Raw genomic sequence first — 24542 nt, 5'->3', positions numbered from 1 at the left:
TTACTATTAGCTCATGTGGCTTTCGATCCATTCAAGTTGGACGGTCAAGACTACTAGTCACACTTCAAAACATCAGTTCCAGAAGCACTTCTCTCAAAGCCTAGCCCAAGTCCTATACTCCACAGCAGGAAACATAGTAAAAAGCCACAGATCTTAAAGAAAATTTACAAGGTTCGTACCCCACCCCTCGTCCCAATATGGCTATTTGACATTTCTCAATGTACACATGAGAAGATAAACTGTCTCCATACCGAGGGCCTTTAGACAGGTCAAAAAGCACACATATCCAAAACAAGATCATTTCTGTGACTGTGTGGCTTCACAATAACAGGAGAGTAAGTGGCCGTGAGAACTGAGTTCTCACAGCTCAGGTGTGTGGCCTGCCAGCCCTCATGACCACTTTCTCCCCTCCCCGTCATCCCCTGGGACTAGAACTATGGGAAAAAGAGCAGCTCCCATCTCCTAACTGCTGCTGCAAGTTCACTCTGAACTCTGCTTGACCTGGAACTGCAGGGTTGGGTTAGTCAGGATCCAGCCTCTGGCTAAGGAAAGGGGTTAAAAGAAAGATGGTGTAAGTCAGACCCCACTCTCCATCAACTGTGGAGAATGCCCTGTCCATTGGCTAGATCTGGGTAGGGGTTTGAAGTTTACTGCATGTATTGTCCTTGGCTGGTGCCATAGTTTGAGCGGGACCCCTGGGCCCAGATCTGCCCATCATAATGTTCTACTTGTAGGTTCCTAGGACCCTCTGGGTCCTTCTATTTCCCCAGTCTCCCTTGTTTCTCTCACCTGAAGTCCCAAATTTTACCACGTCCCCTAGATGGGGGAGGCCTGGTGGCACTCAGAGGAAGGATAGCAGGGTACCAAGAAGAGACTTGATACCCTATGGGGGAAGAGATCCCCCTCAGTCACAGTCATAGGGGAGGGGAGTAGGGGGAAAATGGAAGGGAGGGAGGACTGGGAGGATACAAGGGATGGGATGACAATTGAGATGTAATATGAATAAATTAATAAAATGTATTTTTTAAAAAAAGAAAGATGGCGGATGCGAATCGTCCATCTAACAATCTCTCTCTCTTCCAGGACGGCTTGAGAAGACTGTCAGGGAATGAGTATGTGTTTACAAAGAGTAAGTGTTCTCTTGTCACTTGTCACTGACAAACCAGCTGCAGCCTGTGCCACCCCCTGGTGGCGACCATTCTTCGAAGGCCTTGCTGTTACTTCTAGATGGTCTCATGAGTTTATTCCTCTCTGGTGTCTATTTGAAGTTATTAAAGAATTAAATTGATTTCCCGGAGCAGAGCTAGATGAGGGTTGCTATTCTTCATCCATTTAAAGGGGCCTTAGAGTTGTTTTTTTCTGTTTTTCATCTTGAGATCTCATAAACCAACAAGAGCTTTTGTGTTAAGATCTCCCTACCAATAGAAATTGGGGGTTTGGTTTCTCCTGGCAGCCCTAAAGATGACAAGGTGCTTAAGACACTGGAAGAGCCACACCTAACTTACCTCCTCTACCCCCATGTCTGTTCAGATGTTCACCAGAGTCACAGTCACCTCGCCATGCCCATAACGATCAACGATGTCCCCCCTAGTATTGCCCAGCTACTGGATAATGAGGAAAGCTGGGACTTCAACATCTTTGAATTGGAAGCAGTTACGCATAAAAGGTATGTGACATGTCTGGCTGAAGGCTGGGAGGGCGTGACAGCCAGGCTTGAAGCTGCCATATCGAGAAACCTAGAAACCGATGGAATTGTGTGTCCTGAAGTCTGTGGTATGGAGAGGATGTATCTGTGGGTGAGGTACAGGGTCAGCACGGACTTCCTCACATCTACTTCCTCTGTGCCCGTGAGCCAGGAATTCTGTTTTCTTATCCCTTCTGTCCTACAAAAATGGATTGGAAGTCAGCTTCAGAGGGCAAAGGTCAGCAACTTGGGAGACTGAGGCAAGAGGGTTATTTGAGCTCAGATATTCAAGACTATCTTGGGCAACAAAAATTCATCCTCTCTCTCTTTCTGTGTCCCTCTCCCTCCTCTTCCTCCCCTCCCTCTCTCTTTCCTTTCCCCTTTTTATGCACATGAAATTTGACAGCATCATAGACTTTCTTTGAGTCCATCCTGTCCACAGGTCAAGGGGCTCCTTTTGACCTAAGAGAAGACTTATTTCTTCCTAGGACGTTGGGCTGTGGCCTATGAGTGACTCATCTCTAAAGTAACATCATTCTAAGCAAGGTGACTTTGCTGAGACCATCCAAACTGTTCCTTTTGCCCTCAGACTCTTTAAGGCTGAGGTAGAGGTAGAAAGGGGCCAACAAAGATTTTTCTGACTTACAGATAATCTAAAAATAACCAGGATTGACCCACGTGAGGCACCTAGCTACAAAGAAGGGTCTGTGTTTTTGTGCTGCAAGCATGTTGAATGTACACACACACACACACACACACACACACAATTTCCTCCATTCACTACTGCCCTTTAAGAAAGCCCTTTCTGGGCCACTCAATGAACCAGTGTTTGTTTCCTGTTTTCAGGCCACTGGTGTACCTGGGCTTAAAGGTCTTCTCTCGGTTTGGAGTATGTGAATTTTTAAACTGTACTGAGACCACTCTTCGGGCCTGGCTACAAGTGATTGAGGCCAACTACCACTCCTCCAACGCCTACCACAACTCCACCCACGCCGCCGACGTCCTGCACGCCACGGCCTTCTTCCTGGGGAAGGAGAGAGTGAAGGTAGACTTCAGATCCCACGCTCTCGCTGTCTGTTGCCCGGGGGATCCAAGAGCTCAAGTTTAATAAATACATTAGACAAATAGCAACGTTGCAACCAACTTGACAAGACAGGGTTTTGATTTTGTTGTTGCTACAAAACTGATTGTTATAGGCACAGAAATTTCTCCTCGATCTCTGGTCTCTATTTAAGCATCCTTGAAAACATGTAAAATGTTACCTGTGACACTGACTTTCTGTGGTCGATCCATGAGCCCCTACTTAACGGTTTACCAGTTCTGGGAAAGGGAGTTGCAGGATAGAACTTAATTTAAAGCACACTGTTGGGAGGGCTTAGGGTTAAGTTTTAGTGTCAGAATTTGGCCATTATTTTACATTCCTAAAAGGAGCTGAAAGACCCCCAAAGGGAGACCCTCACTCAAGCCTCGGGATGGCACGCACCCAAAAACACACAAACGACCATCTTGCTGTAAACACATGAGGCAGTTTATTGGCGGAGCTCCGGGTCCACACGTATCTCACGAAGGAGACAGAGGGGTCGACCCAGAAGCCCAGGAGCTTAGGGTTTATATGGACAAAGGTCAGGGGGTGGGGTGGGGAACGGGAAGTTTTGGCGCGGCCACACATGATTGGTTGTTTCAAACATTTGAACATCAGCAAATTGCGTAGGCAGATCTGGGGTAAGATCAGACTTAATCACACGGGAACAGTCCTCAGTTTCTGTTTTCCTCGGAACCTGAGGGTAGATGTTTATCTGAGCTAACGACACATCTGGTTAAACTCAAACCTGGAACATTGTGTGCGGGCCTCAAGAGGGGATTAAGCAAACACCATAAGATCGGATGAGGGGTCTTGGCTCATTACTCACTCGACCATGTCCGGTACCTGTTTCTCTCAGGAATTTGTCCTTGTGTATCCTCCCTATCTTTTACAGCCAGCCGGTCCCTGGAACACTCAATAGGCCTTTGTCTCCTAGCTCCGCATTCTTTGTGACTTATCATCTGGGGCCTTGGGCTAGCATACCTGCCGACCTGCACTCTCAACTATTTGGGCTTATGAGTTAGAAAGCTCTGCTGTTCTGGTTGCTTTAATGCTAATTAAAAATTCTCTCTCTCAGAGCTGCACAGCTTTCTCCTGACTGATGGGCATGTGTGTGTTCTGGGTAGGTGGGTGTGAGTGTGCATCAATGACTTTAGCCTAATTGTGAGTCTCTTATTACTTACTCTTACTCAGAGTTCAGTGCTGTTGTGGCACATGCTGATTTTAGGGTGGCCCTACCTGCCTCAGATGGAAATCTGGGAGGATCCATCACCCTCCCATCTCAACTGCTACACACAGAGAAGCTCTAAGTCCTTTGCTATGGTTTTAATTGATGCTTAAAATTTAGGTCTTAGGAGCATCACTCAGAGATATGGCATGTGCCTGGCACATACAAAGCCCTGGGTTTGATTCTCGGCGTTGCTGCCTTACACACAAGGATGTTTGAACATCAGTCTATGGATACGGCCACTGGATTACCCAAGGGACACACACACACACACACACACAGAGAGAGAGAGAGAGAGAGAGAGACAGACAGACAGACAGATACACACACACACACACACACACACAGAGAGAGAGAGAGAGAGAGACAGACAGACAGACACACACACACACAGAGAGAGAGAGAGAGAGAGACAGACAGACAGACAGACAGATACACACACACACACACACACACACACACACACAGAGAGAGAGAGAGAGACAGAGACAGAGAGACAGAGACAGGGGGTAGAGAGTTCTCAGATTTGTCAAAAACTCATCCTGGAAGTTTCACAAGACATCAAAGAATATAGTCCAAGAATAACGCAGTTGAAGATTTTAAAAAAAAAGAAAGAAAGAAAGAAAAAAGAAAACTGAACCCAGTAGCAGTGCGTGTGGTAATAGACATCTTTCTGAGTCGCACACCTATGAATCCCTGCTGTGGGCTCTGTGGCATGTGAGATGAACAGGAGACAGCTGAGCTCTGGCCACTAGCTGAGCAGAGCACCTGTGTCACTAGCACCCAGACCACACTGATCCTGTTACTGCAATTTGTAGTTGAACCGACACTCCCTTTAATAGACCTTCTGTAGGAAAAACACAAGCCAGGGGTGCTAAAAATTAGAGGACGTGTCACTATCATCTCCCAGTCTATCCCTCCTCCAAATTAGTATTTTCCTTGGAGTCCCACTAATGCATTGAGTCTGAAATTCTCAAACAGCCCTAGAAACAAGGTCCTGAGTAATTGCAACCCACTTACGATTCAAAAGATGTCTTCTGACTCCAGCAGCAGCTCCTGCTGGGAATTCAGAATGCAGCCCAGCAAGGAACCTGGGTAGTGGGAGTCACTGCTGAGGGTCTTTCCCTGATGAGGAGAGTCAGGAAACTGTGTCCTTACCTTTTGTTGGAATCACTCATCCCTCTAATTTGTTTCTTTCATTTTTAAGATTTTATTTATTTTATGTATATGAGTGCTCTGCCTGCATGTACACCCGCATGCCAGGAGAGGGCACCAGATCTCATTATAGATGGCTGTGAGCAACCATGTGGTTGCTGGGAATTGAACTCAGGACCTCTGGAAGAGCAGACAATATTCTTAACCACTGAGCCATCTCTCCAGCCACCCTTCCTCCCTCTAATTTCTTAGAATTGATAAACTCAAATATAATCTGTGAGTTCTGGGAATTGATGCCCCCTGCATGCTAAGTGTGTGCGTCACTCTGTTCCACTCCCAACGCCAAGGATAAGTTTAAATTTTTAAAAATGTATTCTCTGAAAAATTTCATACAAGATACTTTGATCATTATCTTTCCCCTCCCCCAACTCCTCCCATATCTTCCCCCACACCCTTATCCACCCAACTTCATGTTCTTTCTCTCTTAAAAACAAAACAACAAAACATGGAGTCTAATTTGTGTTGGCCAACTACTTCTGAGCATGGGGCCTGCCTAGAACATGGTTCATACACTTGTTCCCAACCCACTGGGGAAACTACTTCTTCCTTTTTCAGCAGCTGTCAGTTGTGAGTGCCTCCCTGGGATAGGGAGACTTTGTGCCCACTTCCTTCTCCATGCTGGGATTCTGTTTGGCTTGAACTTGGTCTTGTACAAGCTGTCAGTGTCTGAGTTCATATGTTGTGTCTGGAAAACATTGTTGTGTTACCCACTGCCTGACTCCTCAGATCTTTCTGCCTCCTCTTCAGCATAGATGCCTGAGTCTTGATGGGTGTGTGTGACACAGACATCTTATTTAGGGCTGAGTGCTACGAAGGACCCCACTCTCTGTACACTGTTCAGTTGTGGATCATGTAGTGCAAGAGGCAGCTTCTGTGATAGAGGTTGATTGATGCACTGATCTATAGGAACAGCAACATGTCATTAGGAGTCACTTTATTGCCCTGTTCCTTTAGCAGAATAATAGTCGTAGGCTTCCCCACAGGGCATATGACCTATCTAGTCCCAGGTTCTTGACCTCATTAACAGTGTTAATTCCATCTTATGGAGATTTTAAGTCCAGTTGTTTAAAAGTGGTTGGTTATTCCCATAGCATGTGCCATATGTTGCCAGGAGGGTGTTTATTCTAGTTCACAGCATTCCTAGTCAGGTAAGGTGACTGTTACTTTTCTCCTAACACCTAATCCCCAAATGAATGAATCTTCACATATAAAAACTAGCTTCCACATATAAGAGTAAACGTGCAGTGCTTGTCTTTCTGGCTATGAGTTATATTACTGTTGATGGCTGTTTCTAGTTTCCTCTATTTGCCCGCAAATTTCATTTTTCACATCTGAATAATATTCTATCATGTAAATGAACCACATTTTTTATTATCCATTTGTCATCTGGCAGGTGTTTAGGCTATTTCTAATTTCTAGCTATTATGAATAGAACAGTGAAGAACATGAATGAGAAAATATCTCTGTAGTAAGAAACAGAACCCTTTTGGGTATATGCCCAGGAGTGGTCTAGTTGGATCTTTTGGTGGGTCTTATTTTCAGCTTTTTGAGTCAGATTGACTCAAACCTGGACATAAATGGGAAGGAAGAATCTTAATTGGGAACATGTCCCCCTCTGATTGCCCGTATGAAGTCTGTAGCGCATTTTCTTGACTACTGATGGATGGAGGTAGACCCAACCCTCAGGGGGCGGTACCACCACTGGGTAGGTGGCCCTGGGTTATTATATAAGAAAACAGGCTGAGCAAGTCATGGAGAGAAAGCCAGTAAACAGTGTCCATCCACGACCTTTGCTTTGGTCTTCAGCCTTTGGTCTTTCGACCTTCGGTTCCTGCCTTAAGTTCCTGCCCCGACTTCCCTTGTGCTAGAGTGTGATGTGAGAGTTTTAAAGCAAACCCTTCCCTCCCCCAAGTTTTCTTTTGTTCAGTGTTTTACCACAGTGAGAGAAATCCTGGCTATATTCCATGGTTCGTTTTAGAAATTGGGTAGTCTGTTTTCTTATGTTTGTTTAGTTCTGTGTATATTCTAGATAGTTAACCTCTGCCAGATGTATAATTAGTAGTTTTCCCCCATTATGTATATTGTCTCTTCAAAAGCTTCCTGGACTCCTATTTCTTTATTATTGGTCTTAATGCCTATGCTCTCAGGGTCCTGTTCAGAAAGTCCTTTCCTGTGCAAGTGAGTTCAAACTATTCCCTACTGTCTCTTCTATCAAACTTGGGGTATCAGGTCGTATTTTGAGGTGCTTGGTCCTTTTGGAGTTGAGTTCTATGCAGAGTGAGAGAGGCAGATCTGCTTGCACTCTTCTCTATACTGTCATCCAGTCTGACCAGCACCATATGCTGAAGACAGTATCTTTTCTCGTGTGAAATGGCTGGCGGCTTTCTCAAAAATCAGGTGTTCATAGGTATGTGGGCTGATGTCTGAGTCTTCAATTTGATTGCACATGTCTGATTTTATTCTAATATGTTGTTTTTATTATTATAGCTCTGTAATATAGCTCAAATCAGAAATGATGAGATTGTCAGCAGTTTCTTTATTGCTCAAGATTGTTTTTCTATCCTGGGAGTTTTGTGTTTCCACGAGAACCTTAGGATTATATTTTCAATTCTGTGAAGAATTATGTTGAGAGTTTGATGAGGATTGCATTGACTCTGTAAATTCTTTTGGTAGGACAGTCATTTTCACAACATTAAATCTGTCAATCCATGAACATAGAAGATCTTCCCATCTTATGGCATTTTCATTGTCTTTTTTCAGTAGCTTAGCAATTTTATTATACAAGTCTTTCAAGTGCTTGGTGAGAGTTATCTCACATTTTTTGTTAAAGGTATTGTTTCCTATATTTCTTTTCCAGTATGTTTGTCATTTGTATACAGGAAGGCTACTGATTTTGTGTGTTAATTTTGTACCCAGCTACTGTGACCAGTGTTTTTTATCATCTGTAGAAGTTCCCATGCTATTTTTAGGGTCTTTTATGCCTTACAACCATAAGGATACTCTACTGTCTTTGTTTTCTTTTGGTATATCCTTGGTCTCCTTCGGTTGCCTTACTGCTCTAGCTAAGACTTCAAGCACTGTACTGAGCAAGTACAGAGTAGAAATTCATGTCTTGCTCCATGCACACAAATGCTTTGAGTTTCTATCCATTTATAATGATGTTGGCTGTGGGCTTGGTGTAGATTGCCATTATTTATTCAGATTTGTCCTTCATATCCTGAATCTCTCCAGGACTTTTATCATGGAAAATGTTGAATTCAAAGGACTTTTCTGAGCCTAATGAGATGATCGTGTGGCTTCTGTTCTTTAGTCTATCTATGTAGTGGATCATGTGTAGTCACTTACATATGTTGGGCCATCCTTGCATCTCTGAGATGAAGCTGAATAATCTTTTCAGTGACTTCTTGGATTTGATTTGCAATTATTTTATTGATTCTTTTCATCTACCTTCATAAGGGACAATGGTCTATAATTTACTTTTTGTTGCATCTTTGTGTGGTTTAGGTATACAAGGTAATAGTGGCTTCATAAAAAGAGCTGGGGAGGTTCCTTCAGCTCGATTTTGCAGAGTAACTTGGGGAGTGGTGGGAGTGCTTCATAGAGGCTCGTTTCAGCTAGAAGAGCTTTGATTACTGTTTAAAACACATCTTTTAAAATTATTACTTCATCTTGATTTAACTTTGTTAGATTATATATATTAAGATAGTCATCCATTTCCTTTAGGTTTTCTGATTTGGTAGAATACAGATTTTTAAAGTATTCCCTTGTGATTCTTGGAAATTCCTCAGTGTCTTTTTTAATGTCTCCCTTTTCATCTCTAGTTTTATTAAACTGGATTCTTTTTTGACTAATGTAATAGAGGTTCTGTCATTCTTGCTGATTTTTTTTTCAGATTCTGTTTCACTGATTGTGTGTGTGTGTGTTTCCATTTCATTGACTTATGCCCTGGGTTTATTTCTTCCCATCTTTTTTCCCTACGTGTTATTTTTGTTTATTTTGTTTTTAAAGCTTCCAAGTATCATTAAGTTATTACTATGAGATCTTGCCAGTTTTATTTTTATATATATAGCAATGCTATGAGCTTTCCTCTTAGAACTGCCTTCATTGTGTCCCATTTTGGAATGTTTTCATTTCAATTCTATTCCAAAAAGTATTACATTTTCTTAACTTCAGCCTTGACTCAATTTTAAGTCAGTATTGCACTGTTTGGTTTCCATGAACTTATGTACTTTCTGCTGTTCCTGTTGCTCATATTCAGCTTTAGTCCATGGTGGTCAAACAGGGTGCTTGAAGTTATTTCCGTTCTTCTCTGCTAGGACTCGCCTTGTGCCTTAATATGTCATCAGTTTTGCAAAAAGCTCCATGGGCCGCTGAGAAAGAGTATGTTCCTCAATATTTGGGTAGAATGTTCTGCGCTGTCTGGCGGCTCCACTGGTTTAAGATGTTATTTAACTCCAGACTCTATTAGTTTTTGCTTGGATGACCTACTGACAAAAACAGGGGTACTGCAGTCACCCAGTAGCACTGTGTTAGCACCCATATGTGACTTTAAATGTAATAGTGTTTCTTTTGTGAAATTGGGTCCACTTGTGTTCAGTGTACAAATATTTAGAATTATAATGTCTTCCCAGGGGAATTTTTCCTTAGTAAGTATATAGTGGTAAGAATGCAGCGTCTCTCCTTGACTCTTCCAACTAGTTTGAATTCTCTTTTGTCAGATGTTCATTAAGTGCTAAAATTCTTAATGTTACCATTACAAAGTGTCCTCAGCTTAGCCAGAGCCAGTGTGCCAGTGTGGCCAGACCCCTGTAAGCAGTTACAGAACTTGCTCTGGCTGCTCTTACCTGGCCCCTGAGAATGCCTACAAGCAGTCAGCCTGGACAACAGCACTCTGTTATCTAGGCCAAAGTGACTATCTGAGTAAGGAAGGGCTGGGAAGGCTGACCTAGGCTAGAGCCATCCTGTGTCATCCAGATAGATTTGTCCTGGCACAGAAAAGAACAATGATGGCACGTGGCTGTGTCCAGACATTTGGAGTTTTACTAGCTGCAGGTTTGGGGGCTTTCTTTCTCTTCTTAACCCCCAGCCTCCCCACAGGGCCTTGCCTCTCTTCTCATTTCTGAGCTTGCCTGGCCGTCTTGCCTCCTCTTCCAGAAATTTCCTATCAGGCCGTGCACTGTTAGTGCTGACAAGACTGTAGGACAAAGCATTACTGGTACTCAGTAGAGATCCTGAGCTCATTGTTGGGGTTAAATCAGTGTAAAGCTGAAGGAGAGGCAGGTCTAGATAGTACAGTTTGTATTTTCTAGCTACTTCCTATCTCTCCCACCAACCAGTCTTTAAAAACTGTTGGCCTGGGGCTGCCATCAGGCCTGGATCTACAGCTGCACCCACGGCCCCTGCGTTCTCACTGCTCAGCTATACTCACTTATAGTAGGGGGCTGGTTGGGGAAGTTGCAGGTTCTGAGCTTGGAGGTAGCAGGGCACACCTGCAGGTTATGGTAGCCTCTTCTGCCAGCAGTGAAGAGGAGCCAAACGTCCTTTCATCTTCTAGCCCTTCTAGATGTCATCTCCTGAAGCACTCCCAGGTAGCATCTAGGCAGTTTGCTCAGGCAGCCTGCTATGCTGGCTAGGCCAACCCAAGATTCCTATCAACTCAATGAGATTAATAATTAAGATGGAAATGACTTCCATCAGAGAGAGAGAGCGTGCGCACAACCAGGGAAGTCCCACTACAACCCAAGTCAGCACTGACAGGGACTGCCCTAGAGCCCATGAAGGTATCAGCAGAACAGGGCCGAGTTTCAGGCTGTCTTTCCTCACCCAGTTTTCCCTCCCACAAATCTATGAGAGCAGGGAACCCCAACAACCCTATCTAGTCCTCTAGTCTCCCCGTCTTCCCCAAGGCCTACTTCCCTCTTCATTCACTGTTTATCCATCTCGGCTCTCTTGTCTCCCTCAGTAACTTCATCTGGACTCTCTTGCCACTTTATTGACTGGTAACCTGTTGCTTATCCATAAAATGCCACACTAAAAATCACTTTCTTAGGAAAGCCATCATTGGCCATTCTGCAGAGCTTTGTTGGCCAGTTTGGTAGTCATTAATCATACATTGCTATTAAATATAACTAACCAGCCCCTACACCACATTAACCATAAGTCAAGTGGTGAGGAGCTATGTGGGACGGGGTTTCCCTGCCCACAATAGATACAGAGCACTCTCATCATCACACAGTGGTCAGTGGTCAGTGCTGCTCTGCCCAGCCCTGTGGTTACACTCTCAGGACCTTTGCACTCTCGTTGGCATAGCTCACACAATACTATCACCACTTCAGCTCTGGCGCTATGCCTGATATCTTTAGGCATCTGACACTGAACAAATTCATAATACAGTGTCTTACATAACACCCCATCTGCCAGCTTTCCACTAACTTACAAGCTAAGAAAAATACTTGCTGCCATTTGTGCTCATTATTAGCATAGTGCAAGCCTTGGTGAGGTTTTTTTTGGCCTTTGCTGCCAGCCCCTAGGTTTCTGGATTATGCTTCTCCACTTTGACCCTGGATGTTGGTCTCCAGAAGCCTGTGGGTAATGCTCAGTCTCTCTCCCCTTTATCCCAGGGAAGCCTCGATCACCTGGATGAGGTGGCCGCTCTGATTGCTGCCACGGTCCACGACGTGGACCACCCCGGAAGAACCAACTCCTTCCTGTGCAACGCAGGCAGTGAGCTCGCTGTGCTCTACAATGACACCGCAGTCCTGGAGAGTCACCACACAGCCCTGGCTTTCCAGCTCACCGTCAAGGACACTAAGTGCAACATTTTCAAGAATATCGACAGGTTTGTCAGGATAGCGCTCCTGGGCCTGATCATAGGGTTGTGAAACTGAAGGGGAAACTAAATTTTCTCTGATTAATGCTTGAAGGTGGGAGTGGAAGTAGTTGTTATCCACTGCCTCGGATTCTAAAATAGCTTTGTGCATTTGAACAATGTCACTTTTCGGATTGCCTTTCATGTTTTTAAAAACCTCATTTAGTCTTTCCTAAGTCCATGAAAATAAATGCTTGTTATGCGCTGCAAAGCGTTGCCTAAATGCTGATGGGATCACTAACAAATCTATCATATATTTTTGCCTTCCAGGGGTGGGGCATCCCATTCTTTTTCTGTGGCTCAAAGACAATGTACAGTCTGGAAACAGTCTTGTGTTTCCAGCTGAGTTTGGGGCACTGGGAGCCCTTCCTCATGAGGAGGTCCTAGTGGAGATGCTGGGGCCCAGAGTTCGCCAGGTTTCCCGCAGAGAGCAACTTGATGTGTCGAAGCAGAACAAGTCCTGTCTGCCAGCAACTCTGGTCAGGCTACGGCTATTTCCCACAGCATGTGGCAAGTTGCCAAGCAGGGTCCTGGTAAAGGCCAGGTAATCGCTTGGGCCTCATGTGTACATGAACCTATCAGTTTCGGCCCTAGAAAAGTCTATAATATTATGGACAATGGCTCTTCTAATTTGGACTTAAGTTCTACAAGGATCAGGGCCTGAAAGATAAAAAGTTCTCTCCAGGAGCCAGTTTGCTGAGCTGCTCTCTCATTCTGTCTCTTCAAGTTAGTAAAAGATAGATTTCCGATAATCCGCTTCTGTTGTTCTAACCACTGCAACATCTATCAACTGCAGCCTAGAGAATTGCATAAAAGGACAGTCTTCCTCAGTAGCATCAGAAGAGACGGTGGCAGGTTCTCTGCAGTAGGAACTGCATGGACCGCAGTCAGGCCGCCTCATCAGGCTGCCACTCTGGCTTGTCCCTTCTTCCTTCTGCTTCCTTGTCCTAGTGTTTTCAAAGGAAACAGTGGAAGCTCCTTTCGAAACAACTGCCCACCATGTGACATGCACTTCCTTTCCTCTTACCATTCCTGTGCCTAAGAGTCGGCTATCACTGGAGAACGTGGAATGGCATCAACATGGGCTCTTGGACCAGCAGTCACTTGCCTCTGCCCCAGCTATGTCCCAGGTGTGGGAGGCACAGCAGCAGGGCCCTTCTGACTTTAGGGCGTGACGTGAGCGGGAACTTTGTCTTCTCGTTATTTAGGAATCATTATCGGACGCTGCGCCAGGCCATTATCGACATGGTTTTGGCCACGGAGATGACAAAACACTTTGAGCACGTGAATAAGTTTGTGAATAGCATCAACAAGCCACTGGCGGCCGAGGTAAGCATCCCCACGTGATCAGATGCAGCTGGGTGTGGCCATGAGAGTGAGGTGACTATCAGCTCGGAGTGGAAAAGCACTGTGAATCCAGCCACTTGTTTTTCTGTCCACTGCAATTTCTTTCTTTCTTTTCTTTCTTTCTTTCTTTCTGTTTGCTTGTTTTGTTTTGTTTTTGTTTTTGGAGACAGGGTTTCTCTGTGTAGCCTTGACTATCCCAGACTCGCTTCGTAGGCCAGGCCAGCCTCAAACTCACAGTGATCTGCCTGCCTCTGCCTCCCAAGTGCTGGGACTAAAGGCGTGCACCACCACTGCCTGGCTGTCCACTGCAATTTCTTAAAAGAATGGCCCTGAGATAAAGTGATAAAAGGAGTTAGGTCCGGAGAATGTAATGGAGGGAGCCCACTGATAGGTAGACTGAAATCTGGTGTGGCAGGAGATCCAATGCTTTCAGTTCTCTTCTTCGAGCTCTTAAGATCTCAAAGTCAGGGAATGCGTTAAAAAACTACCTTGCCAGTGTCACCACAGTGAGACAAGTGTATTAGCTCCTCCCTGTTGCTGTGATAATATATCCTGACAGAAAGCAAGTTAGGGAAGAAAAGGGCTATTTGGCTTCTAGGTCAGTCTCTCATGGAGGGGTGTTAAGAACTGAAGACAGAATCATGTAGGCAGAAATGCTCACTTTTTCGTGCAGCATTAATTCTGACCAGGAACTTAGCCTGTGAAGGCAGACACCTTGGAAGGAGGAAGTTCACTGATGCAGTCAAAGTTCATGCCTAGGCAGTTTTCTTACAGGTCAGAACCACTTGTCTGGGGATGGCACCACCCACAATAAGCTAACCATTAGCGATCCAGATAACTACCCCCCGCACCCCCCCACCCCCGGCAAACAAGGGGCCTATAGGTCCATCTGACCCAAGGAAATCCCTCAATGGAAAGTCCTTTCTTGGAAGAGTCTAGGCTATGTCTCATTGACAATTAAGCTAACTAACTAGTACAGCAGTAACTAGAAAACAAAAATGTACGTCTTTCTTTTTAGAAATTTATCATGTTCTCCCTCCATTCTCCTCCCTCCCGCTCTGAAAGAGAAAGAGAGGGGGGGGGGGGGAAGGAGAGAGAAGAAACTAACAAAAAATCTGTAGGAAATGTGGAAAATTTGGAGAAGGAAAAGAATATGATCAAAGTATATAAATTTTTTTCTTAAATAAAAATTTTAAGAAGCGAGAACTTGACCATGGACTTGTTTGGGGGCTTTGGAAACAGGACACATGCTCACTCTTTACTGTCTTCAGAAGCCATAAAGTGAGCCATAGCTCCTAAAAAGCAGATGTTCCCAGTCCTCTGGAAAAGGTAGAGTAAATGTTCGAAAGATGACTTGATGACCAACAAGGCCACTGTCTGTAGAACCCATCGCATGACATGAGCAACCTAGGAGGAACAGTGTGTCCCTTACCTCCCCCGGACCCCACCACACAAAGCCAGGGCTTCCCTTTTGACAAAGGATGGAGGGGAACAGCAGCTATAGGTTTTGAGCAGAAAATTACACAGAATGATAGAATTCAGAATTGAGAAGGTCATCTCTCCATAGCTCCAACTGTGTTGCAATTTACTGCCTGCCACGTCATCCACAGTAAACAATACCTTCTTAAAGTTTGGGGGAAATGACTTCTGGAACAGTCTTCTCATCAGGGGTCTAATAAACAAGACCAGCCTCAAAACAAAATCCCTGCTCCATGTCCTGCTGTCTTTCAGCTTGGCAGAGCTCTGGAGAACTAATTAACTGTTTCATAGAGACCGATGGTGCCTTTTGGAAAGACTGTTTTCCCAGGCTCTGTGGAGTTGGCCTATGAACGCATACATATCCAGCCACTCACAGACCTGGTTGCATGCCCCATGGCCATTGGCATTCCCCCAGGAGCTACATGCCACTGTATAATCATGTTTCCAGAGACTGCTGAGCACACATTCTCTGGCTTTTTGGCCCAAATGTACATGTTTCATGCATCACGCTAATTGTCCCTCAGTGAGAGGCAGCCAGGAAAACACATGAATGTACACATAATTAGGAAGTGGGGGTGGGCAGTAGTAGGCAGAAACAAGTAAAAACGAATGAAAGAGTAATCGAAAAGTCATACTTTCTCTCCCTTTGATGCATGAAAATAACTGAAAGTTGTGTGTCTGTACATTTCTGAGGAGTGGGAGGAGCAGGAGAGGGAGGGGGAGCGAACCCTTTTAAAGGTAATCATCAAAACCGCTCAAAACAAACGCTGCCTAGAGCTGTTCAGGTAAGTAGGTGGATGGGTACTGACAGGAACTTTCTGCCTTTTAAACTGTACACTCTATTGATGGTTTTTAAGGCAGATGCTAGCATGTCATGTATGGATGCAGGAATTAAGCAGTTCCCCCTTGCTAAGCCCCAGTCAGACCTGTGTGCTTGGTGAGGTGTAGCCTCCTCCATAGGCCTCACCAGCCCTGATCTTGTGTTTTCCAGAATGAGGGCGGCGACTGTGAATGCAACCATACAGGAAAGAACTTTCCTGAAAACCAAATCCTGATCAAGCGCATGATGATTAAGTGTGCTGATGTGGCCAACCCCTGCCGCCCCCTGGACCTGTGCATTGAATGGGCTGGGAGGATCTCCGAGGAGTACTTTGCACAGGTGTGCTGCCACGTCACATGTCCCTTCCCTCTGAGGCCGTAGAGCTCTGTGGGTTCCACAGCTGGTGAGCTCTTCTCCAGAGGGACACCCGTCAGCCCTGGCTAGGGACATGTGGTTCTCCCAAGAGACAGACCAACGTGCTAGCCACTTTCATATGAACTGGGGATCTCTCTATTCGCTATGATATTACTGTTTCCCCTGGTGTATTGTGGGAGACATATCCTTACCCATGGGTCACTCTTAGTTTAGTCAGGAAGAGAAGGGTTAGACCACATCTTGGTTCAAAGAGGGGGTGTCTAGAGAAGTGGCTCATTGGGTAAGAGCACTTGCTACACAGGCATGAGGACTTAAGCTGGAATCCTAGCACCCATGTAAGGAAGCAGGGCGTGGCCACGTTAGCGCCTTTGACCCCCAGCACCGTGCAGGGGCAGAGATGGGACTGTCAGGGTTTGCTGGGTGCCAGCTCCAGTCTAGGTTTGGAGAGATCTTGTCTCAGAGGACTAAGGTAGAAAATAACAGGGCAGGACATTTGACATCCTCCACCCTTTGCACATGCGCACCCAAACACACCTATGCACACAGGCCACACACAACACTCACATATGTACAAGCAAGCAAATATACATACATACACATACCAAAAACTATTTTTTGTTAGCTTCTATATGAATTCATATTTTTTCCTAGATAAAGGTGAAGGGCTTTACAAAATGATATTAAAGTTTTTGAAGGATTTAGAAATGTAAAGACAGGATAAAAAGAGAAAACTCCAGAAGACAGTAAATTACCAGATGTCTTTTGAAATGGTCTTATTTCAAAGAAGAAAAACTTGAAAGATTTGCATCTATACACATGACAGAAGATGATAGCAAGTCGCTGTAAGTAATGCATAGGGGGCGGCTATCCAGCTGGGCCGTATAACTGAGGCAGAATAAAAGGTAGCTGACACTGTGTAGCACAGCTGGCTGGGAAGGAGCCCCTGGACTGCAGAGAAGGAAGACAGGCAGTTCTGAGTGCGCCCATGTTGGGGAGGGGGAGGCAGGGGGCGGGAGAGTGGAGGGAGGAATGAGAGTGGGGTATGGACCAAATTACTCCGAGAACACCAGTGAATATTTTAATGCTCCTTAACCAACTGGGTGAGCTGAGACAGAAGTTATTAGTGGGTTTCCTGGGCCCCACAGGGAAAAAACTTGAAGCCTTACTCCTAGTTACTGACACTGGGAGGCTGGTCCACGGTTAAGTTCTCTGACAGATGCTTGCAACTCAGGTGTCCTTTTCTCTGGCAAGAATGTAGTGATAATACCAGTCTGACCTAAAAATCAGGTTACAAATGAAGCCTGTGATGAGTTCCAGACATCAACTGAGCGTGGCTTTCACCACTGAGCTTCAGGAGTCCAGACAGGAGCATGCGCTGCAACACGTGGGTTACTCAGATGCCCACACACCTTGACAGCTGCATGTGAACACTCGCTCACAGATCAACCGCTCCAGCGACAGTCCTGGAGGCACCCTGACTGTGGCTGTACATGAAGGTGTTCTGGACTTGCCATTTGTTGTGCAGAATAGTCAAAAGACATATACTGAGAAGTTAAGATTTTAAAAAGCAGGACTTTCTCACAGCTGCAAAAATGTCAATTTTAAGTGAAAATAGTTATAAACAAAATCCTGCAAGCATGCAGCCAGGACTACAGTGACTACTGCCCTTGACGTGTGGCCCACTGCGTCTATTTCATGGGCTATGGGCAGTTTGACCTTTGCTGCAAATGTCAACCAGTGGCAGTAGATTAGGCAGGAATGAAGACCTGAGCTTACAAAAGTAAAAAACGATCACAGAAAAAGGGACTCAGTTCCCCTAGGCCAATGCTTCAGGGGAGGCCGTGGACTAGCACAAAATGTGAAATTAGGGCTAATGATGATTCCGCTCTTGGAGCCCACCACCCTAGCATCCTCTAGGTCCTACATTCAAGAAAGGAGAGGGCGAGAGGGGGATCCAAGAGTGAGGAGACCTGAACACAGTCACTGTGGGTGACCTCGGGAAACGGCTAAACTTCTCTGAGTTCTGGGCTTCTTCTGAGAAACATGCTGTTACTGTGAAGGCTTCTCATGTGCCACACAGCCCTGTGCAGTGGTGTTTTTGTTTTCTGTTTTCTGTTTCTTTCTCACAGACAGACGAGGAGAAGAGGCAGGGGCTGCCTGTGGTGATGCCGGTGTTTGACCGCAGCACCTGCAGCATCCCCAAGTCCCAGATCTCCTTCATCGACTACTTCATAACAGACATGTTTGATGCTTGGGATGGTAAGTTAGTTGCTGTTTTATCACCTGCAGAGGACATTGTTATACTTGATGAAGATCACCTTTAGAGCGTGTGTGTGTGTGTCTCCCACCTTTAGAGCGTGTGTGTGTGTGTCTCCCACCTTTAGGGTGTGTGTGTGTGTGTCCCCCACAAGCCCTCTGTGGGCAGGTAGAGTAGGTGCATCCCAGCATCTGGCACGGTCTTGAGTGCTTCAGACCTGATGAGTGAGTGTCCCCTGCATGAACAAGGCTACACCTTTCCAAAAGCGCACAACCATTTCATTCTCACAGGAGAAGAAATTCCATGAAGCAAAGTGTTATTTCATTCTCTGTGAGTTTCAGGTTCAAGACAGTTAAGTAAGAAGCCTGTTTGCATTTCAGCACCTAATGCACTGTGGCTAAGGGTGTGGTTCATAGCTCAGAGTGGTGAACTGCTTGCCTGGTGCACAAGGCTCTGGGTTCAACTCCTAGCACTACAGTCAGCTAATTAAGAAATGAAAAAGAAAATGTTTAGCGACTTGTCCTTAACATGCATAGATGTTCACTTGCAGCCTAAGGCCTGGTCTTGGCGATGTTGGTCGTCTGGTTCTTTTAGTGGGGGTATACCTGCACACAGACCTCAGGGGTCAGCCCCCAGCTGCTTTTTTCTTTACACAGGGTCTCTCATTAGCTTGGAGCTTCCCAATCAGGTTAACCTGGCTAGTGAGCCCCCAGGGATACATTTATCTCTGCACCGCCCCCCCCCCCCCGAGCCTGGATTACAAGTACCATGGCCAGCTTTTGCACATGGGGTGGGGCCTGGACTCGGGTCCTCACGACTGCATGGCCAGCAGGTTACTGACTAGTTTTTTTTTCTACTTCTAATCCCAAAGATCGAGTCGAGTCTAATAAATACTCCCGAGACTCAACTGAATTTAACAGGTCCCTTCTGATACCTTTAATGTTGTCCTTGCAGCCTTCGCGCATCTGCCAGCCCTGATGCAGCACTTGGCCGATAACTACAAACACTGGAAAACACTGGATGACCTCAAGTGCAAAAGTCTGAGACTTCCATCTGACAGCTAAAGCTAAGCCAGGGGAGGGGACCTCCTGATCTGCAGAGGACACTGTGAATCGCAGCGGAGTACAAGCAAGAGGGTCTCCCTCGATGATGACAATGACAGGTGTAGACTAAGGGGCTAGTGTTTAATATCTGACCTGAAGCATGCACGCCCCTCAATTTCCTTTTCAGAAAGTTTTGTTCCATCAATAAAAAAAGATGTTCCTTTGAATCACTTGGTGACAAAACGAACCGCTTGGCAGTCTCCTCTGCCATGCGATCTCTTGTTAAACCACGGAGCTGGCTGACCACTGTGAGTACAAGCAGGACACAAGGAGCAAAAGACCTGGTGTCTGTGTGCCCCTCCTCCTGGTGGAGACCAGGTAGCTTAGCCAGGATCCACTCACTACTGATACTAGGCTTGACTACTTTCCTCAATGGCAAAAGTATGACGACATCCTGAAAAGTTTCCTGGAGGAGATGTAAGAGAAAAGCCACTTAAAATTGGCAGAATGAGAATGGCATTATCGATAAACTAATTAGCATCACAGCTCCCACAGCTACATGGTAGATAATATGACGCCCAAGTGAAGACCGGCCTTGGTCTGTTGAGTGTCCCTCAGATGAGCACCAGCCACCTGTGGAACCCCCTTTCCTCTGGAGAGCCAATGGATGGGGAAAGGGTGGAACCCTGCTTAGGGAAGTTCTTGAGCACCCCTTACCTTCAGGCTCATGGACACAGCCACAAGTCAGAGTATAAAAAGCCATGAAATCTGATTGCTCGTGGACAAGCTTTAAAAACAAACAAACAAAAAACAAAGATTTAAGAAAAGTTTATATATATATATATTTGTTGTTCAAATATTTTTATTAAAATAATCTATATATCCTGGCTCTTCACCCCTAGTTTGTGGGCATTACCTGTACCTCTGTATCTGGGGAGGAAATGGGGAAAGTGTCAGGTTTCAGGTATTAATTTATATTTGAGATCATGCCATTTGCTTTAACAGTGTAAAAAGAGACTGCAGGAAGTGTAAATATGTCAGGACACGGGCATATGGAGAGGCAGCAAACACTATTTTAAGCCACTACGTGTACGCTACAGCTCTTAAAGCACAGGGCACATTTTTATACACCTCTTCTCACAGCACTCTGTGCTCTTCATCTGGTCAAGCGAGATCTTTCCTTTCTCTTTTATCAGCCATCCCTTCTCTCTATGTTATAAATACCAGAAACTAAGCAAAGAAGACACTGTTTTATTTTATCTGTACTCCATGATGCATTTTTACGGGTATAGAAACTGAACTAATTGAATCAGCAGCTACGTTTTTCAAAATGAAAATTGGGCTGCACTATATGTAAAAATCGGTACATGGGGAAGAAAAAGACAACTTATCACTAGGTAATGTGCCAATGTTTTTTTTTCTATGTTTTGTACCAAAGTGTAAAGATATATGAAAATTCCATGTGAAGAAATGCATCTAAATTATTTTTGTTAGATGGTGAGAGGGCTTGTTGGGTTGGGAAAGGAGCCGGCTTGCATCATGTTGCTGCACTCTGTACATGTGGTGGAATGTTTCTGTGGAGTACTTGTAACTAAATTCTTACAGCATTTTTCATTCCCAACAGCTGTTTTTATTTTATCTCTTTGGCCTAAACTTTTCATAATTTCAAATTTGGGGTTTTGGTGTCCTTTATTTAACGAGTCGTCACCTTTTGTTTACAGAACACTAAAGTTAGACTGCCAGGATTTAAGAGACAAAAACAATCTCCTCTGGCTTCAGAACCTGCTAGATACACAGACAATCTTTTTCTGAGCAGCTTGCTTTCAGCTCCACTTCGTGAGGAACACTTGGCAGGCCCCTGACATTTCCTACAGAAAACACTGCAGCTCGCTCAGTGTTACGTCGAGTCAATTTCATGTGAACTTGAGACATTAATAACGTGGACGCTAATGCTCTCCGACACCCACGAGCTTCAGTATAACTTGCTGATTATCAGCATAAATTACAGACATCTCCTGAGTTGCTACATGGCATATTTGTTAGAATCACGGACTTTTAGGTAGTGTTCATGCACCTCAGGTAATTTCTATACAAGACATGTAAACTACTCTGTGCCTCTTACTCCTGTTTCCTGTGATACCATGTGTTGAGAGGACCTAAAGTAACTTAGAAAAACAAAGTAAAGAAAAGTCATGTTAATGCTATTATTAATTACTATCCCAAAGAGGGAAGTTAATGGTAAAAATACTGTTAAGTGAACCAGAACGGTCCCTCCTCAGTCAGAGGCGGCCACCCTCTCTCCCCAGCAAATGACAGGAACCATCAGGTCCAGCCGGTACCCATCCAGCCTCTGAGCCCAGCTGGTACCCATCCATCCAGCCTCGGAGCAACAGCCAAGGCTGTGCTGCTGCACAGACACACACGGACATCCAGCTCAGAGCACGTTAAGGGCAACAAGGCAGAGGACAGGGCGGTCCAGTGCTAACAGCCACATGAGGGAGCTAGAAAAGGCATGCACATAATATATACTGGCCTTAGCTCTAACTTTCCGCCTCTACATTGCAAGTCCAAGTCTTAGGAATAGTCTACATGGAACTACTGAACAGCACAGGTGCCAATCCTTGCCACAGTCACCTAGTGTGCTGTCTCCCTTACCTCAGGATGCTCATACCAGGTCTCTCACTAGGGTGGAGGTACCCTCTGATCACACTAGTTCTCGTGGAGGGGTGGGGGGGGGGACAAAAAACAAAAAAAACTGTGAATTTTCTGTCTTATACCATTTAAGAAATTAATTTACTAATGGCCTAATATGAAAATGGCAAAGAAGGAGCTAGTAAAAGGGAAAATCCATCTACAACACACAGTTCAAAGCATTATGTGAGTCTAAAATGAATTAGCCAAAGTGACCAGCAAACCGATGCTGTCTGCCTCTTGCATTGACTCTTCAAATAACAAATAACAATGGTTTGCTGGCTAACAGGCACTGTGTAGAGTACATTTTGTGATTCAGGGCCCAGTGAGAAAATACTGTCATTAAGCTGGTAGGACAATGAAGACGGCCCAGGCTTAGAGGATGGTCAAAGGAGCCAAACAGGGAATCTGTTCTCAACCATGTTGTATTACAGCAACGGCAAAGCAGGCAGACAGGCAGGGCCCTTTAGCTGCAGTTCCTGACCTGAAGAAAAGCTCTGCCTCCTTCCTAATCCACAACTCCTCCCTGGAACCCCTGAATACCATTCTAACAGTGTCTGCTCAGGCCAGTTCACCCTGAGAAAGAAACATACCCTTAGACAGTGCCTGCAGACTGAGCACACAGGCACTTTAGTAGGCACAATTAAATATTTTTTTCAGTGACTTAAATTAGTTGGTACCAAAAAGAATCATTGTATTTACAATATATATATATATATATATATATTTGCTAAGATTCAAGATTCAAGTTTGGTTCTACTGAACACAGGTAGCTGCTCAGGAGAAGGGGAAACTGTAGCAGAAAGGCTGTTTCTATCAGGACAGTTCTGAAGCAGTCTCTAAAGGAACCCAAAATAAAGCTTCTAAATAATGACACAGCTTTATAATTATCCTTTTTCCTGTCACTTTAAGAGACAGTACAGCACCTGCCCCTTCCACAGCGGCACCCAATGGGAGCCTGTGCTATTTATGTTATTGAGTGGACACATGCTGCTTACAGACAGACAGACAGACAGACAGACAGACAGAACTTCACCGGCAAGGAAACCATGAGAAATCCAAGCAATCAGTATGTTAGTGGTTTTCAGAGGACCGTTCTGTATTTGACATTCACGGTTCACGCATCTGTATGCAGTCGTCCAGTTCCTTCAGCTGGACACGGGGTGTAAGTCACCATTTTCTTCTAACTTCTGAAATAACTTTAAACTGCGGAATCCAGCTTCTCGCTCTCCGTTCTTCCACAAGATAATGAGGTGATCTGCAGAGCACGTCACTAGGCCATGGTCTTCGAAGTACAGAAACATCTGCAAAATAAATCGAAACGCTGGCTCGAGGCTAGCAAGAAGAGGGAGGAGCTAGGTCTCCATGTGTGTTTTTACTGACCATGGAGATGTCCTTGGATTTGAACGCAAAAAAAAAAAAAAAATGATTTCATTTTCTCAGGAGGGACTTTTGTGTTTTCAGTGATGGGGAGCCAAGCCAGGGTCTTGTGCCATGCTCTAGCCCCAGGCTGTGTCCCCAACCTTTGTTGTTTTGAGACAGGGCTCACTTATGTAGTCTAGGCTTAGCCAGAAGGTCATGACCTCCCGAGTGCTGGGGTTACAGGCAGTTTTGTTGATCAACTACAGGACAACAGTAGCAGCAATTCCTGCAAAACACGTGAATTCTCAAGTCATCTGAATTTACCACAGCCTAATTATTCACATACTGCCTTTAAGATTTGTCAGGTCTAGGTCTTCTCACACTTGCATTATTTATTAAGACGTGGCTACCAATGAAATGTCTTCATCCCAAATTACCTGAGATAAGCGCTGACTTCTGCAGTTTCTGTAAAGTAGAGGTGCTGAGTTGGTGCATTTACAGTGACTTCGGCTTACTTACGGGGTCCCTACTGTGAAAGCCAGGGCCCGCTGCAATGAGTGGGGTACCAGTGAGAGGTTCTGTCACAGGCACTGTGCCATGGCAGGCCACAGAACCTCAGAACGGAGATCCCGCAGGAAGACTGGGATTCCCACAGGGAGGAAACTCTCCAAGTTAGGGAAAAGGATGTGGATGGAGAGGGGGAAACCTAGGACAGGGGTGAGGTCCTTTAGTGACCCAGTGTAAGAAGGGAGGAGCCGAACAAAAGTCAGGGACAGGCGGGTAAGGTCAAAGGTCAGGACGTACTGATGACTATGGAGTAAGAGGGAGAAATGTAGGAGCAAAATTTCTCAGGAGAGTGGAACATCATCGGTGCATGGGCGGAAGGGCCGGGCCAGTCAGGAGAGCGAGAACACAAAAGCCATGAAGAGAGTCAGGAGACGGCACATGGTAGCACCAGAGAGTCTAAATTTGCCAGTGCAGCCAAAGGTGCTTTTTAAAAATGCTGACATGCAGTATGGGAGGCAGCTCAGTGACAGAGTGCTTGCCTGGCACATACAGCGCGTGAAAGCCTTGGGGAACAAGGAAGAGACG

The 24542-nt window shown here is 45.2% G+C and overlaps 2 protein-coding genes across 8 annotated transcripts in view; one reads left to right on the top strand and one right to left on the bottom strand.

Annotated features, from left to right (window-relative positions):
- Positions 1 to 19434, top strand: part of Pde8b (phosphodiesterase 8B) — a 191191-nt gene extending 171757 nt beyond the window's left edge. For all 7 annotated transcript variants that reach the window (XM_051172341.1, XM_051172338.1, XM_051172335.1 and 4 more), the window contains 8 exons: positions 1084 to 1129; positions 1531 to 1666; positions 2531 to 2729; positions 11829 to 12046; positions 13285 to 13405; positions 15894 to 16061; positions 18227 to 18356; positions 19309 to 19434. In XM_051172341.1, coding sequence (XP_051028298.1) covers positions 1084 to 1129; positions 1531 to 1666; positions 2531 to 2729; positions 11829 to 12046; positions 13285 to 13405; positions 15894 to 16061; positions 18227 to 18356; positions 19309 to 19418 — 1128 coding nt within the window. In that variant the 3' untranslated portion in view covers positions 19419 to 19434. The remainder of the gene's footprint in view (positions 1 to 1083; positions 1130 to 1530; positions 1667 to 2530; positions 2730 to 11828; positions 12047 to 13284; positions 13406 to 15893; positions 16062 to 18226; positions 18357 to 19308) is intronic.
- A 3670-nt stretch (positions 19435 to 23104) lies between these two features.
- Wdr41 (WD repeat domain 41) overlaps positions 23105 to 24542 on the bottom strand; it is a 47806-nt gene continuing 46368 nt past the window's right edge. The window contains exon 13 of the mRNA XM_051172363.1: positions 23105 to 23392. Coding sequence (XP_051028320.1) covers positions 23237 to 23392 — 156 coding nt within the window. The 3' untranslated portion in view covers positions 23105 to 23236. The remainder of the gene's footprint in view (positions 23393 to 24542) is intronic.

This window comes from Acomys russatus, chromosome 30 (genome assembly GCF_903995435.1).
Source record: "Acomys russatus chromosome 30, mAcoRus1.1, whole genome shotgun sequence".
Taxonomy (NCBI): domain Eukaryota; kingdom Metazoa; phylum Chordata; class Mammalia; order Rodentia; family Muridae; genus Acomys; species Acomys russatus.
This window is presented reverse-complemented; position numbering and strand designations above follow the sequence as displayed.